A 15,077-nucleotide genomic window follows, 5' to 3' on the forward strand; every position below is an offset into this window, starting at 1 on the left:
TTTCTCATAATCCTGATATTTTACTGCACACCATAACTGTAAGACCCGTTACGCCAAGCGTTGCTGGTGCATCTGCTGGTGTCTACATAAGTGTTATGGATTTCTGAAGTTGTTCCATTTCTGGAAGGGAATAAAGCCCATAGACAAATTTTGACTCTTTATCAAATAATTAGCATCCACTGTCTCTTAAATAAAAAATAACAATTAAATCTAGAAGACCTGTGAAAATTAACAAATTGATTTCATAAAATATATCTCCTTGTCATAGTTGCAACTCTGTTCAGTTTTTCAAGTAAAAATTTTAAATTTATTTCTTAGTCTGAAGTAGTTCAAAAATAAGATTTAGGATCTAGGCTGACCTTGTTACAACTTTGAAACCTTATAGTTTTAGAATCTTCTTTTGTAAAAGTGAAAATGGGCCTGTTATATGAATACTTGAAATATGTTGAATAATTACACATATGTTCATAAAAATTAAATGATTATATTTAAGGATGTTTCTGTACATTTATACTAAATTTTCTATTTTGGTCAAAGGATTTGGGGAGGTTTCTAACTTTTTATTAAAAGAAATTAAACCGGAAGGTAAATGATTTAATTTTTATAACGTCCTTACACAGTGAAAAAGACATAACACAAAATAGTTGAAAACCTTTTTGTATATTGTATTCTTAATTAAAATGACCTCTGAATTGGACTCAATCTTAAAATTATAAGTAGTAATAGTAAAATAACTAACATTTACTGGACTTTTGCTATGTCCTCATTCCTACAATTTGTTGTAGTTTTTAAGCATATGGTAATATATATAATTGTAAATTTTCTTTCAACTAAAAATAGGGCATCATATGAATTTTATACTTACACATCTTACATGCAAGAGTAAGTGCTAGTCACAAACTAGCAGGGCAGCATAAATAGAAGTTTAGGACATGAAAAAGTATTGGAGTATCTGAACCATATTACTTATCTCTAGTGATTTTTAAAAGAGAGAATACATTAGATTTTAAGTAATTATAATATTGAGTATATATATATGTGTGTATATAATATATATATATTAATATATATATATATATATATAGTTTCTTATTAAGTTTAATTGGTCTATTTCCATTATTTAAAGTTTGAGAATCTTTTGGATCTTACATATCCCTAATATGTAAGCCCTTAGAAATTAATTTTTAAGTGCTTTTAAACATGTCTCATTGCACTACTAATTTTCTAATCAAATGGTGGCCAGTATTATTTCTCTTCTTTTAACATTTTCTGAAATAAAGTAATTTTCACAAAGACTCATCAGCCACTTACTGCTGAATTTTCCATTGTATCTTTTTACTATCTAACCCAGAAACATGATTTACATACAACATATTTCTAATCATTTTCTAAAATTTTATTACTGAAACATTTATAAAGCAAGTATTCTTAGAAATTTGTATCCAGTGGTAAATCTTATATGAAAAATTATAAAACAGATACTACAGGAGTACTACCTTTACTGGCATCACTATAGTTTCTTGATGTTTCTTCTTCTAAGGATAATGTGGAAGGAGTAGTTAATTAGCAGCCTCAAAATATGTTCTAAACAAGTATTCTACCAGTATAGGATGTAGAAAAAAGTGTTAAATTATAATGTTTGCAGGCCTGTAACATGCAGCCATTATTTACTTTCAAACAAACAAACAAAACTTACTCCCTGAACAGAGCTAAATAATTTTATAATCGCTAAACAGATTTTAATCTCTGGGATAGAATGAAGAATTCTGATTAATTAGTCTTTTCTTCTTCTTTTGCTTCAAATTCTACACCTAAATACTTAAGGATAAATAAGTGAATTTTCTAGGAATGTATAGAGAAATTAAACAACTTATTCAGTGTCTTAATGGGCTAGAACAGAGGTCTCGACCTCCTAATCCAGTGAGAGAAATGCCACAAAAAAAAAATGATGTGTTTTAACACTATTTCACCTGTAATTAAATTCCTAGTTAGTGATTGATTATAATTCCTAGTACCCATGTATATGAATTTACTATTAATAATGAAATGTGCCATATTGTCAAAATGAAACACACAGAGAGTTAGTTTTAATAACCAAAACAAAAACTAATGAAATGCATTTTATTAGTATACTCTGTTTATTGAGTATAAGGATAAAGATAAGATTATACCTAATTCAAAATAGAAAGTAGGAATTATATACCCAGGTATCATAATATCAAATGCAGTTTAAAAGAAGAGAAAGGCATTGTGCATTTGAGAAGTTAAAATGAAGAGACAATAAACTGAAAAAATAAATAAGATACAAATGACTTACTTTCTTGAAAGTTTTTTCCTTTTCAGAAGAATTATCACATTCTAATTTAATTGGAGATTTATAATGCATCTATTGCCACTTGCATGATAAATCATTGCCAAGATAAGTAGTATAAATTTGGAAGATTAAGATAATAAACAATATTGCATTTGTTTTTTATTATTATATTTGAGTATGATTTAAGTAGGAAATGAAAGGAGTTTTAAATGTTCCGATAGCGTTTAATAATTAATGCCAATATTTTTCTACAAGAATCCCACATAAATCTTAGGCAGTTTTTCCCAGTGAAAAAATTTTCTGCTCACTAATACTAAACATATATATTTCTTCTTTTTCAAAGGTTAATGTTTTACAAAATTACAATTTTCACTGCATATGCATAGCAGTGAAATGGAATGAAAAAGTTATTAGTATTTGACTTTTGAGATTATGTAGTGAAGCGCACCAATTTTCAAGTAAGGAACTTAAAGTCACGAAACGTTTTATGACTTTAAATTTAGACGCTCAGTTATAGAAGGATCACCTAAAGGTCTTCTTTTCCAAACCTCCAACTAGTGGTTGGAATTTCCTTTATTACATCTGTGTAGTATTGTCAGTTTCCTAATGTCAGAGACTGGTGATTTTGTTTCTATTAACTTTGTTTCTATTAACAGAGGTTCTCTAACATAAAAATAAAGTCATATGCTACCTATCTCACACAATGAGTGTAGATATTTGAAAAAAATCTAGCACTTTATCTACATATGTACATATGGTTAATTTTTATAATAAAAGCATTGTGATTTAAATAATTTCCAGTAAGTGGCTTTAGCTGATTAACATGAAAGTTAGATGAGGTTTAAGTAACATCAATCAGCATCATTTTTTGGTAAGTTTTTGAATGCATTTTAGAATTAAAATTCATTTTGAAAATAACAACAATAATTGATTTGGAAAATACTACAGTGATAATCCTGTACAGTGGTTTAAACTGCTTAAGTGAAGATTACAGAAACAAAATCCTTTTTCTAGTGTTTTGGGCTTACAACTAAACTAAGATGGATATGATTGTTGGCCTAATATATTCTTTTCTGCCAGATTTTTCCCAAATTATAAAATATTTCCATTGTGCTAAAAAAAAAAGCATGAGTCAAGCCAAAAAAGCAATAAACACAAATCTACAAAAATGAACAAAATTGTTCACCATGTGAAAAGTGAGAAGCAGAAAAAAAGGAAATGAATCTTTGCACATGTCTTCTACGTCTTGCGTTTAATGAAATTTATTAAAAATCTAGTAGAACCTACATAGTTTTTATGTACTTAAAAATAGCTTTATTCATGAAAGTGCTTCATCTTGAACGTTCATTCTTCCATCACTTCCTCCCTTTCTAACTCATGATTAATAAAAGAAATCCTCCCAAAAAATGCCTTTAGTTAAATGAAAAAGAATTTACAATATTGCATATATTCATTCAATCATGCACTCATACAGCAAGGATAAACAAAATAATATTGCTGCTTTTGAGAAACTCATAGTACAGTGAAAGAAATTGACACAAACAATATGCTTTTAATATTTTAAAAAATTATATAAAATACCACATTTTAATATCTCTATGATAAATTTTACATGCTTGTAATTGAAATATATCTATTAAAAATATCAGATTAATTTCATAAATTAAATGTCACTAGAAGTGCTCATGTCTTGATGTCATGTTAGTATTATACATTGTAATACATAATAAATATATTTTTATGGCATATGCTTGAGGTCTAACATTTCACTAATGTATGATTTAGAGCAGTGTCTTGCAATTGGTACTTGCAGTATTTGTCCTTTCTGTTTATTTATAAAGAGATATGTGATATGTTCTTCCTATTGAAATTATAAAAAGATCTAAAGTATGTGTTTACTGTTCGACATATTTTACAGTTTTCTGTGAATTTAAATTTTATATTTTTTTTGCTCCTTTTTATCTTCTAAAATGGATATTCCCCTGGCTTTTAATATTCTGCATCTGTATTACTTATTTATACTTTTTACTTTCAAAAATATAGATTTTTTTCTTCAATTTAATTGACAAACAGATGCTTAAAAAAATGACTAAATCCCTTTAGAACCAGGAAACTATTTAAAACTTTTTGGTCTGAGATGACATCTTTCTTAGCTACATGTTTCTGACCTCACTCAACCAAACAGTCAAGTTTACATATAAGCGCATTACATAAACCTGTCCTTTCTGCAAACACACACAGTTGTGCACATACACACACACACACACACACACATTCTGTAGTTTTCAGAATGCTATTGAACTATTTGACCCTCTGAAATTTTCTTCAATTTTCTCCTCTGGGTTTACAATCTTTTCATTTATTTCTCTTTATTTAAGACTTCCAGATTTGTGTTAAAATCACTGTAAATTTTCAGACCCCTTGTAATAATTAAAGCCAAATCTTATAATGCAGAGAAAAGCAGAGGTAAAACTCCTACTTATAATTCATGTTTGGATTGGGAGAATCTAGAATTATGCCTCAAAATACAAAATGCAGATTTTGTTAAAAATAATTTTAAGACATCAGTACAATGCACAAGTGGCAGAAATAAATATAGAGTAGCTGAATACTTTAGTAGGACTAAAATTTAGCTTACACTGAGGGTTGGAGTGTGGAAAGAATTACAACAAAAAACGTAAGTTGAGAGAAATGTAGGGATTGTTTCACTGTAAAGAAAGGCCCCAGATAAAGAATCTCAGAACTGCAAAGCAACTGAGTAGTCATCTAGTCCTCACTTCTTATTTCAAGAGAAGAGACTCAGGTAAAAGTCAGATTCTTCACCCAAATCAGCAACTACTACTTGCTAAGAATCAGGTCTCTTAAATTCTGTTCTGATAATCATTTTCAATTTTTATGTAGTATATATAGACAATTTGTAACTGTATATTTCAGCAGGCCGTCTGACTATTTCTATCTTTCTACTTTTGAAGATGTTAACAAGAAAAAAATGACCTTAAAATATTTCAAAACCAATAAAATATCCTTAATTTGAACTAAGAAGGTAAAATGGCAAGTCAGAATTAGTGATATTACCATTTTAAACTAACAAAAATCAGTTTTGCTTTTTTCAGATTCATGGCATGAACAAAACCTAACTACTTAAATGTTTCAGGTTACCAACCCTACTATAAGCTTCATAAAAAAGCAATATGATAAAACTCTAAAATATAATTGAGGAAGTTAAATATATCCCTTGCATTCTTGTTCATGCTGATTTTCTTTAAAGAAAATAATCGGTGTTTAAATATCTCATTAGATCAGATTGCTTAAAAGTTTATAATTAATAAGGTTTCCATTAAATATATTTTCTTTATTTCACTTGGTTTCATTGAAAAATTAAATAAAATATTCTTCTGAACTATAGTTTATCACTTTTAAAATTATATAGCAACTGTATTTAATAAAATAATTTATACTTAAAAAAGAAATAATACTTATCTTCCTTTCAAGAATTCCAAAATTCTTGGAAAATGTTTTTAAAATGTTCCAAGGTATTTCATTGAATGTACTATTTTAAGGTGAATTCAGTCATACCTACTTTAATGTAGTAAACAATGATATATGCCAGCCTATTATGATGTTGATTTTCAATATCATATTATCAAAAATAGTGGCAAGATATTTTAGATGAACTCCAAAAAGTTGTAATTCACTTCCATAAATCTGGTACTGTATGGACTGAACATCCATCATAATTCAAAAGGAATGTCTATGAAAGGAAATAGTTCTTAGAAGAAATACTAAAATGTATTTTAAGGTTTTCCAATTATACCATTTTTAAAAATGTGTCCTAATATTTCAATTAGGCTAAATTACCTTAAAATACTTTAGTTTATTTTAAAAACCTAAATGTTTTATAATGTCTCAGTATTTTTGTTTTTCTAGTTTAGTTTATTCCATAAAATTTGATGAATTCAAGTGGTTTATGATAGTTTTACTCTTCTATAAAAATGTGGATAATTTTTAAAAGTACCTGTACATGTGCAAGATTCTCCCTATAGAAAATCTTTTTTTACTGCTTAATATTTTTACAACCTAGTTATCATATTGATATTTTTTTCTTCTTCATTTTCTTCTGGGTACCCTGTATCAGGTTTAAGAAAGCAGATTCTTTAACTTGCATAATTCCATGCTAACAAAATTTGTTAACCTGAATTTCATTTTAAAATTGTGTATCCTGATACATGTTTTTGTTTGTTTTCTTAACTAGTGAAAAAGGCCATAGATTTTAAATCTAGAGGATTTAAGTTGTTTCCAGGGAAAGACAACAGCAACAAGTTTTCTATCTGTGAGTGTACTCCTTTTTTGTTACTTTCTCTAGTGCAAGAGTGAAGTTTGTGGTGTCTGTGTTGTTTGTGTGTTTTATAAAAAATATTTGTGTGTTTACCAAATTAACTGCATTAATATCTATATAACATGCATGATTATTATTATTCAATATTTCCTCATATCTAAATACATATTGAGTTAATGAATTAATATATAAGCTCTGGAACTCAGATTGTTTTAAAAATGTAAAAAAACAGAAAGCTTTTTTGTTCTATCATGTTGATAACATTCTAGTTTTATAATTCTAGGATGTAAGATAATAAGTGAGTGAAAATCCTCAAATTGATTGTTTCTTGTGGAAATTTTTGTTTGAACATACCTAAATTTCTGCATAATTATTTTGTCTAAGGAAACATTTCTTTTAATAACAATTTTTCATTTAAAGAAAAAAGATATTTAATTTGAGTTAATTTATACAAACCCTTTCAGTCAATAGTCTTTTGTAAGTGAATTAACTAATTCATTTTTGTTTTCTTTTGAAAATCTCACAAAATGGACTGAAATACTACACATTTATGTGCTGCTCCAATACATAATTTTGGTTAATATTCAGGGATTTATAAATTATATGAAGTTCATCCCTGACTCTCAGATTAAGAATCATTGAATTAAATATTCATTGTTATATTTCCACAAATGAATATAAAAAAATTTAATAGAGCTATACATTTTTCAGTGTAAATCAATAGCAGTTTGTAGAAATTCCCTGCCTTACTGTTCATACAGATACATATAATATATTTTGAAAGATGCCATTTATAACACAATATCTGACTTCTAAAATGACTTATTGATAATAAAATAAGATTAGTTGTAAATAACATTATTATTTTTAACAAACATGTTTTAGCGTTGTTTTATTAAATTTCAAATCATCTGATAAAATAAGTGTTAAGCTATTTCTTTAACAAAAATTATTCATTGTAGTTATATCAGAAAAAGATTTTACCCACATATTTATTGAGTTACATATATATAATAATAAATGTCACAAATTGAGCAGTTACATCAACTTTTAAGAAGCAATCTTGGGACCTGTATGTTATCAAATATTTTAAAGTGCCCTAATTTTAAAATGTGATTTTCACATTTTGTTGGATTTGAGAATACTAAACCTAAAGTAGCAGATATGAGTAGAAAATCATCAAATTGGGTGATTTCATCATTTCAAAGTATTTGGCTATATAATTATGATTTATTATTATATTTTTGTATTAAAATGTATTTTCAAAATTGATACTGTTTTTAGGGAAAATAAATAATCTATATAATAATATTCTATTTATTAATTATTTAATACATTTTAGAGAGAAAGACTTTTTTCTATAATAGAAAATGTAAACAGAAAAAAGTTGTTAGATGAAATTATTCTGAAATTAAATTTTGTATCAATATGAAATAAAAGTTAAATTTTTGCAGACTTAAATATTAGGTTTACTACTCTTTTCCTAATATTTTGTCTGGACAGTATATTTATTTTGGAAATCTAAGAAGAATTATAAACTGTGACTGTTTTACCCTTTCCTCATTTTGACTACAAAAATGTTATTTTATATGCTTCATTCTTCAAACTTTCAGATATCCTGGGAAAATCAAGCTATTTATATTAAAATATCTAAGATTTATCAAGGCATTAAGATGTATGCAATTCTACATTAGTGGCAATCATAAATATTTATAGGAGCAATCATAAATATTATATATTATAATCATATATATATGATTATATATATATATAAAATGTATCATAGTAACATGCTGTATGCCTTAACCTTACACAATGTTGCACATCAAATTTAACAAGTAAAATAAGGTGTCTGTAACTCTTTGTATTTGGTATATTGCCTAGTGAACATACATATTTTAATTTTTCTTGTACACTAGTTAGGAGGGTGAACAAGACAGGGAATTTAGACATAACAGTGTATTTGGGAAAACAAACAAATCCTGATTTACATATAATAAACATATATAATTACATATTACATAATATTATACATATTACATTGTAATAAACATATTATTTAAAGAACAATTGATTTTAGATTGTCAGAAGTAAAGTTAATGAGACAAAAAATTTTAAAAGTTAATCACAAACCAAAAAAATGTCAATTTACTTAATTATTTTAAAATAAATTTTGCATTTGTCCATTAAAGCTTGTGGAGGAGATAAAAAGTATTGTGCTCTTTTATTTTTATTTTTCGATATAAATAATTTCACTTCAATCAAAACAAATTATTTATGCCAGTTTTTTCATAATCACGAAATAACAAGGCAACATTATTTTAAAGTTTGTTTTCCTATAGTTTTTTTCTAAAATAGTCTCAAATATATATTCTTGATGGTCATTCACAGAAAAGGTTATATTGCTTTAATTTTTACCGTTACTATATATCTGTTATCAAGTAAGCATTCAAGTCTTCATCCCTTTGAATTATTTATTTAACACAGGGCCAAATCACTTTGAACGGAGACAATTTTTGTCTGACATCAACTTTCAAATGAAAAAATTAAACCTTGTGTTCTTTGAATACATAATTGATTCCATCACTGGAACTTCCAAAAATGGACATAATTATGGAGGACACAAACTAGACACATTTCTAAAGCTTGTCTTCCCACAATAGAACCTTTACATTTTAGCTAAGAAACAAATAAGAGATTCAAGAAGCTGCAGTAGTATTCATGGGAACCATGTGGTTGTTTAATTGGGTAATTTAGATTCTTTTATCCAACTTTAGTACCTGGACTCTATATAGTCTCTATCCATCCCTTGTTGTTGTTCGTCAAAGAGAGTAGGTTTGCAAATAAAGGAAAAATATATATTTTTAATTTAGAAAATAAAAATATTGTAATAGTCTATAATGGAAAAGAATCTGAAAAAGAATATACATATATATTTATACCCACACATACATATGTGTGTATATATATCTCAATCACTTGTACACCAAAAACTAATGCAATATTGTAAATCAGCTATACTTCAATTTAAACAATTAAATACATAAATGCATTTTTATATTTTAAAATGTTGAATTTAGTGGACTAGTAGCCTTGCCAACTTTCCTACTAGGCTCTTCTAGAATTTTAAAGTGGAATTATAGAGAAACTGTGAGCTTTCCATAATGTATTATTTTTTAAAAATTATTTCATCTTGTTCAAGTCCATGCTTTCATTCATTCTTATTATACATCATTCCACAGTTCTATTTGAGCTATTTCTCCATGGCAGCACCATGCTAGACTAAGAAGGTAAAAGAATGAATAAAATATAGTCTCAGCTGGCAAGGATCCAATATTTCATTGGGAAGCTAAATGAATTAAGAGGAAACTCTAGCATATAAAGTTATTGTAAAATAGCATTCTGTCAACATTCATGATATTGAAATTCAGAACAAGATCCAAAGCATTATACTTTATAAGGTGGAATAAAAATTTTAGATCTAATATAAAAAAAATCTAAGAAAGATAGCAGTGCCACCAGCTGGATGAGATAATGTGATGACATTTGGTCAGATGACATTTAGTCATAATCTACTCATTTTTATTTTTAAAGTAGATTATATGCTATATAAAATCAGAAGCTTCAGAAAACTTGTTTATAATAACAATATTACATTTTGATATTGACTACATTTATAGTATTTTCAAGCTAGAACATACAATAATATGGTAAATTAAGATTCGAGTATTTTCAAGCTAGAACATACAATAATATGGTAAATTAAGATTCTTACAGCACATTTTGTAAACATATATAATAAAGATATTTCAAGGCTATAAGACATGACAATTCATTCAACTTTTAAAATTCTATAAATTCTGCCCTCATCTCTTTTTTCCATTAAGGTATCAGGAAAAGGATTTATATTGCATTAGCAATAATTATTGTTGTTATTATTATTACCATCCTTAATGATCAAAGCAAAAATGATATCCCCCAAGGTCATGCTCTTTATAAGAGGCAGCACCTTGTTCGTGTAATTAAACTTTTAAAGAGCCCTCATGTTCTTACTACTCTGTCAGTTACTATTCAAATTAAAAGAAGTAAAGTGATAAATACCTGTACAGTTGTTTGAATGGTATTATGTAGTGAAATAGCTGATTGAATGGATACTAACTACTTTTCAATGTCTTGGCATCACTAGCTGTGGGTAATATCTAAATATCAGAAAAATATGAGATTATACACTTTGTTTTTTATTTTTTATTTTAAATGTTTTAATTAAAGAACATTAAATGCCTGTACCATGTATCATGTAGAAGCTGTCCTGTTATCTTTACATTTTTAAATTGGGAACTTTTTTTTATCTATTAAAGATGTCCAAAGACAGTGGTTTAAAGGGCACATTAAGAATTACAAAAGTAATTTTATAATTAAATCATAAGAATTAACATTATAAATTGTTCTGTGAAAATTATAAATATGATCTCCATTTTAAGATAAAATATTTGGAAAATTTTTTGAATTTTAATTACTGGTGCCATTTTACCTGTTGAGCTTTCTGTATAGGATGTAGAGCTCAGAGGTTAAGAACGGAATTTCTCGAATCAGTCTGCCAAGATTTAAACCTAGACTAAGGCAGTTGCTAAAAATATGATTTGGAAAGTCACATTTTAATAACATATATCATAATATTTTCAAAAACCATGTAAAGATAGAAAAGAGAATGTTTCCCATAGAAAATACTCTACTCATTGATAACAGTGTACAACACATTGTTTTTAATCAAATGACTAGGACATATTTACTGAGAAGTCATTAATCCCTATCTAGGCATTGTGGGTGTATTAAAATAATTATGTTTCTCCCTTATCTTTATCAAATGTATGATGTATTTATATATGTGACTGAGGAATATGAAACTACTAACATAATATGATAAAATAATATAAAATTAAATATGATGTTCATGCTATATAAAAAGAGGAATTAGAAAATCTAGAAAAAATGAAAAATGTATTTTGCAAAAAGTCAGACTTGATCTGAGTCTAGAAAATTATATAGGATTCTGAGAGCTAAAGAGGAAGAAAGGGAAAACATGGAGACCTGGAGAAAACACAAAGCATGGAATTTGCATGGCTAACCAGGGAAACTGCAGAACGATGAAGAATCTGTTGGAACTGAGTAATGGATATATCTTGGTGGCCACTGGGAAAGACAATTGATATACTTAGAAGTCTAGAATCACAGGATATTTGAACAGTAATAAAAATTGTGTTTGAGGAAGATTAGTTCTCCTCCAGTACTCAAGATGGATTGGAGGAAAATGATAATGGAGAACAAAAGCATCAGTGGTTAAGTTGAATTTGAGCATATACATTTTCATGTACTATGAGAATTTTGGTGGGCTGATCTATTAGATCATTGAAGGAGCAGGAAGGAGCTTGAGAAAAAAATGGCAAAATCATACATTGGAATTCCTTAGCAAAGAGGTAATTTTTCAAGCCATTAGGGAATTATAAAATATGGAAAGCTATGTGTCAGTAAAGTGGCCTTTAAATTTGCCCTATAGGTGTGATATATAGAAAAGTAAGAGAGTGACCAATACAAAACAAAACAAACAACAAAAATTAAACAGTTAAAAAGAAATTAAAAAGCAAGTCAGAAAACCAAGAAAAGCAAAAAATATCACATGCTGTGCATGGATTGGTGAATATGTAATAAAGCTGGCAGCACTAAGGATATTGTTGGGGATATTTAGGAAAGTGATTTTTATAGCATGAAGGGCACAGACAGAAAATTTCGTATGTAATTGAAAATATAACTTCTATTTAGAGATATGACTGTTGAGCCATCATCTGATAGTTATCTTGCTATCTTGATAAATCAATTTGAACAAGCTGACAATCTGAACTAAATGATGCAGAAATCTAGTAGTTCTCAACATTGACTCTACATTAGAATCATCTTGAGGATTATTGAAAAACAAAAGCAAAGCAACAACAACAAAGGTTTCTACCCAAGTAATTGCATTATAATATCTAGAGGTAGAAGTAAGCATTTTTATTTTTTAAAAAATAGGCCCACAGGTGATTCCAATCCACAGTATAGGACAAGAACCATTTTTACATGGTTTAGATTTTTTTCTTTCTGGAGTCTCTACTCAGGTCCTATTTTCTTTTAAAAAACAGATGAGGTGATGAGGAGCAAAATGGAAGTTATTCTCCAATTCACTGTCAGATTGAATTTATAAAACATTATCATTCAAATATTTTAGAACTTATCTGGTTTAATAATCTTCCCATTAAAAATCTATCTTGGGAATTTATTTACTGTGATCACATTCACTGAAAACATTAATAAATCTTTTATTAAGTGGGTCTTCTGAAGAAACTGCTGAAAATGTGTATAGTTGGTTGAGTAGAACACAGAATGGAAATTAGTCATGGAAATTGCTAATGGGTAAAGCCCTTAATTTGGTTTTCAGCATTATATCATAAATCAATGACATGCTTGATAACTTGTACCACAGTTTTATTTTGACATCGGAAGACAAAGTTACTTTGTTATATACCAAATAAGAAAAGCTAATAACCATAAATTTCCCATAAGGAATTATTTTTCTATTTCAACTTTTAAAATATTAGGTACTCGTATGACACTGGTGGTGACTTCTTTACTGCCAATTATTAATGGAAACTCTGGCACTGATACTCTGGCAGTGCATTACCAGAAATTTTATAATTTGATGGTAATTAAAAATAAAGTGCTAACTGTTAATGTGTTGATAACAAGAATAGTATGTCATTGAATATGAACATGAAACTTATTTTCTTATAGGTCCACAAATAGAAAAAAGCTTTAATCTTCATTATTGGGTTATCAAATTATATTTTAACTTTCTGTATTTAAACTATAGTAATTATAATAACAAAATACAAGAATATATTTTGTGTACAATTTTAAACAAATACCATTCTTGATTCTCTAATTATGTATGTTTTTCTGTTTTCTTTTCTTTTTTTTTTTTTTTTTTGTTATTACAGTAAATGAGGGAGGTATTAAAACAGCTTCCAATTTATGCCCAGATCCAGGAGAACCAGAAAATGGGAAGAGAGTTGGAGCAGATTTTAGGTAATATTTTTAATTGTTTATCTCATTATTTATTTTGTTAAAGTTTATTTTAATTTATATTTTAAAAATACTAATAATATGGAAATGAAGTCTTGATGACTTAGAAGTGTGGCAGCTAGATTTCATTGATGTGTTACTTACTATCAATAATACTTCATTATTTTAAAGTGACTAACTACATAACATAACTTTATAAGGGCACTTTATTGGTGTTTAAATGATTAATTTTTTGTCATGTAGTAAGTGAAAAATCATGGGATTTGGATTTGAAAGACATGAGTTTGAATTCAAATTCTACTGATTATTGTCTCATCTCAGGTAAGTCACTAACTCATATCTACATGAGTTTCCTCTTCTATAACATGTGTATCAAACTTGCCACATGTAATGGTGAGTTTCAATAAGGTACTGCCTGTGAAACCTTTGTGCAAATGTTCTATAAACATTTTGTATATAATTTTTGGAAGTAAATATAACTTGAGTAAGTTTTATCTCTATCTGTAAATTACTCTTCATTTTATTAATTTGAAATTAAATTTATTAACAACCTAGAGAATATATGTAATAAAGTATGGTAGCCATTAATTTACACTATTAAATAATTTTTTTTTAAAATCTTGAATTTTCAGTAGTCCTCTTTTATAAATAAAAGATATCAAAAAATCCTATTAAATACTAAATGATAATTTAGTTAACACTCACAAATCCTTAGTTTCACAAAGTATAAAAAATAGATAATGGTTATAGTTACATATACCACACATTTACAATCTTTCCTTTATATTGTTTGTATAAAGAATAAATGATATGCTAAAGAGTATTCCTATGAATGAAACTATAATTATTAGAATAGAGACCTATGAAAATTTTGTCCTCATGAATATTTCAAGATGACTTAGTGTTATATTTTGATACACTTGGAGTAGAAAACAGTATTATTTCATTATGAATAAAACTAATTTTCTAGAAATTTTGGAGAACTTTCTTTAACTGGACTTATAATTAACATAATCATGTTTGAAAAATTACACTGCAAAGAAATTCAAAAGACCTGAAATCTTGTCAAATTCTGGTCTCAGTAAACTAAGTGACTATATAAAATATCAACTAAATTAGCCTCAGTAATTAAAAGTAATATTTTATAGACTAAAAATTAGTAAGCAATTTACCAAGTGTTTTTTACATGTCTTTTTTATTTATTATAAAACACTGTAAGGTATTTATTATTTTATACCCTCTTTACAAATGAGAAAACAGAAGCTCTGTTTATCTGGCTAATAATTTGATGGAACTGGAATTTGAATTTGTTAC

General features: G+C 27.3%; 1 protein-coding gene across 1 annotated transcript in view; it reads left to right on the forward strand.

Moving 5' to 3' along the window:
* Window positions 1-15,077, forward strand: part of CSMD3 (CUB and Sushi multiple domains 3) — a 1,015,135-nt gene that overhangs the window by 445,294 nt on the left and 554,764 nt on the right. Inside the window, 2 exon segments of the mRNA XM_032468125.1 lie at window positions 6,567-6,644; window positions 13,679-13,766. Of these exon segments, the coding sequence (XP_032324016.1) occupies window positions 6,567-6,644; window positions 13,679-13,766 (166 nt within the window).

Source organism: Camelus ferus, chromosome 25 (assembly GCF_009834535.1).
Source record: "Camelus ferus isolate YT-003-E chromosome 25, BCGSAC_Cfer_1.0, whole genome shotgun sequence".
NCBI lineage: Eukaryota > Metazoa > Chordata > Mammalia > Artiodactyla > Camelidae > Camelus > Camelus ferus.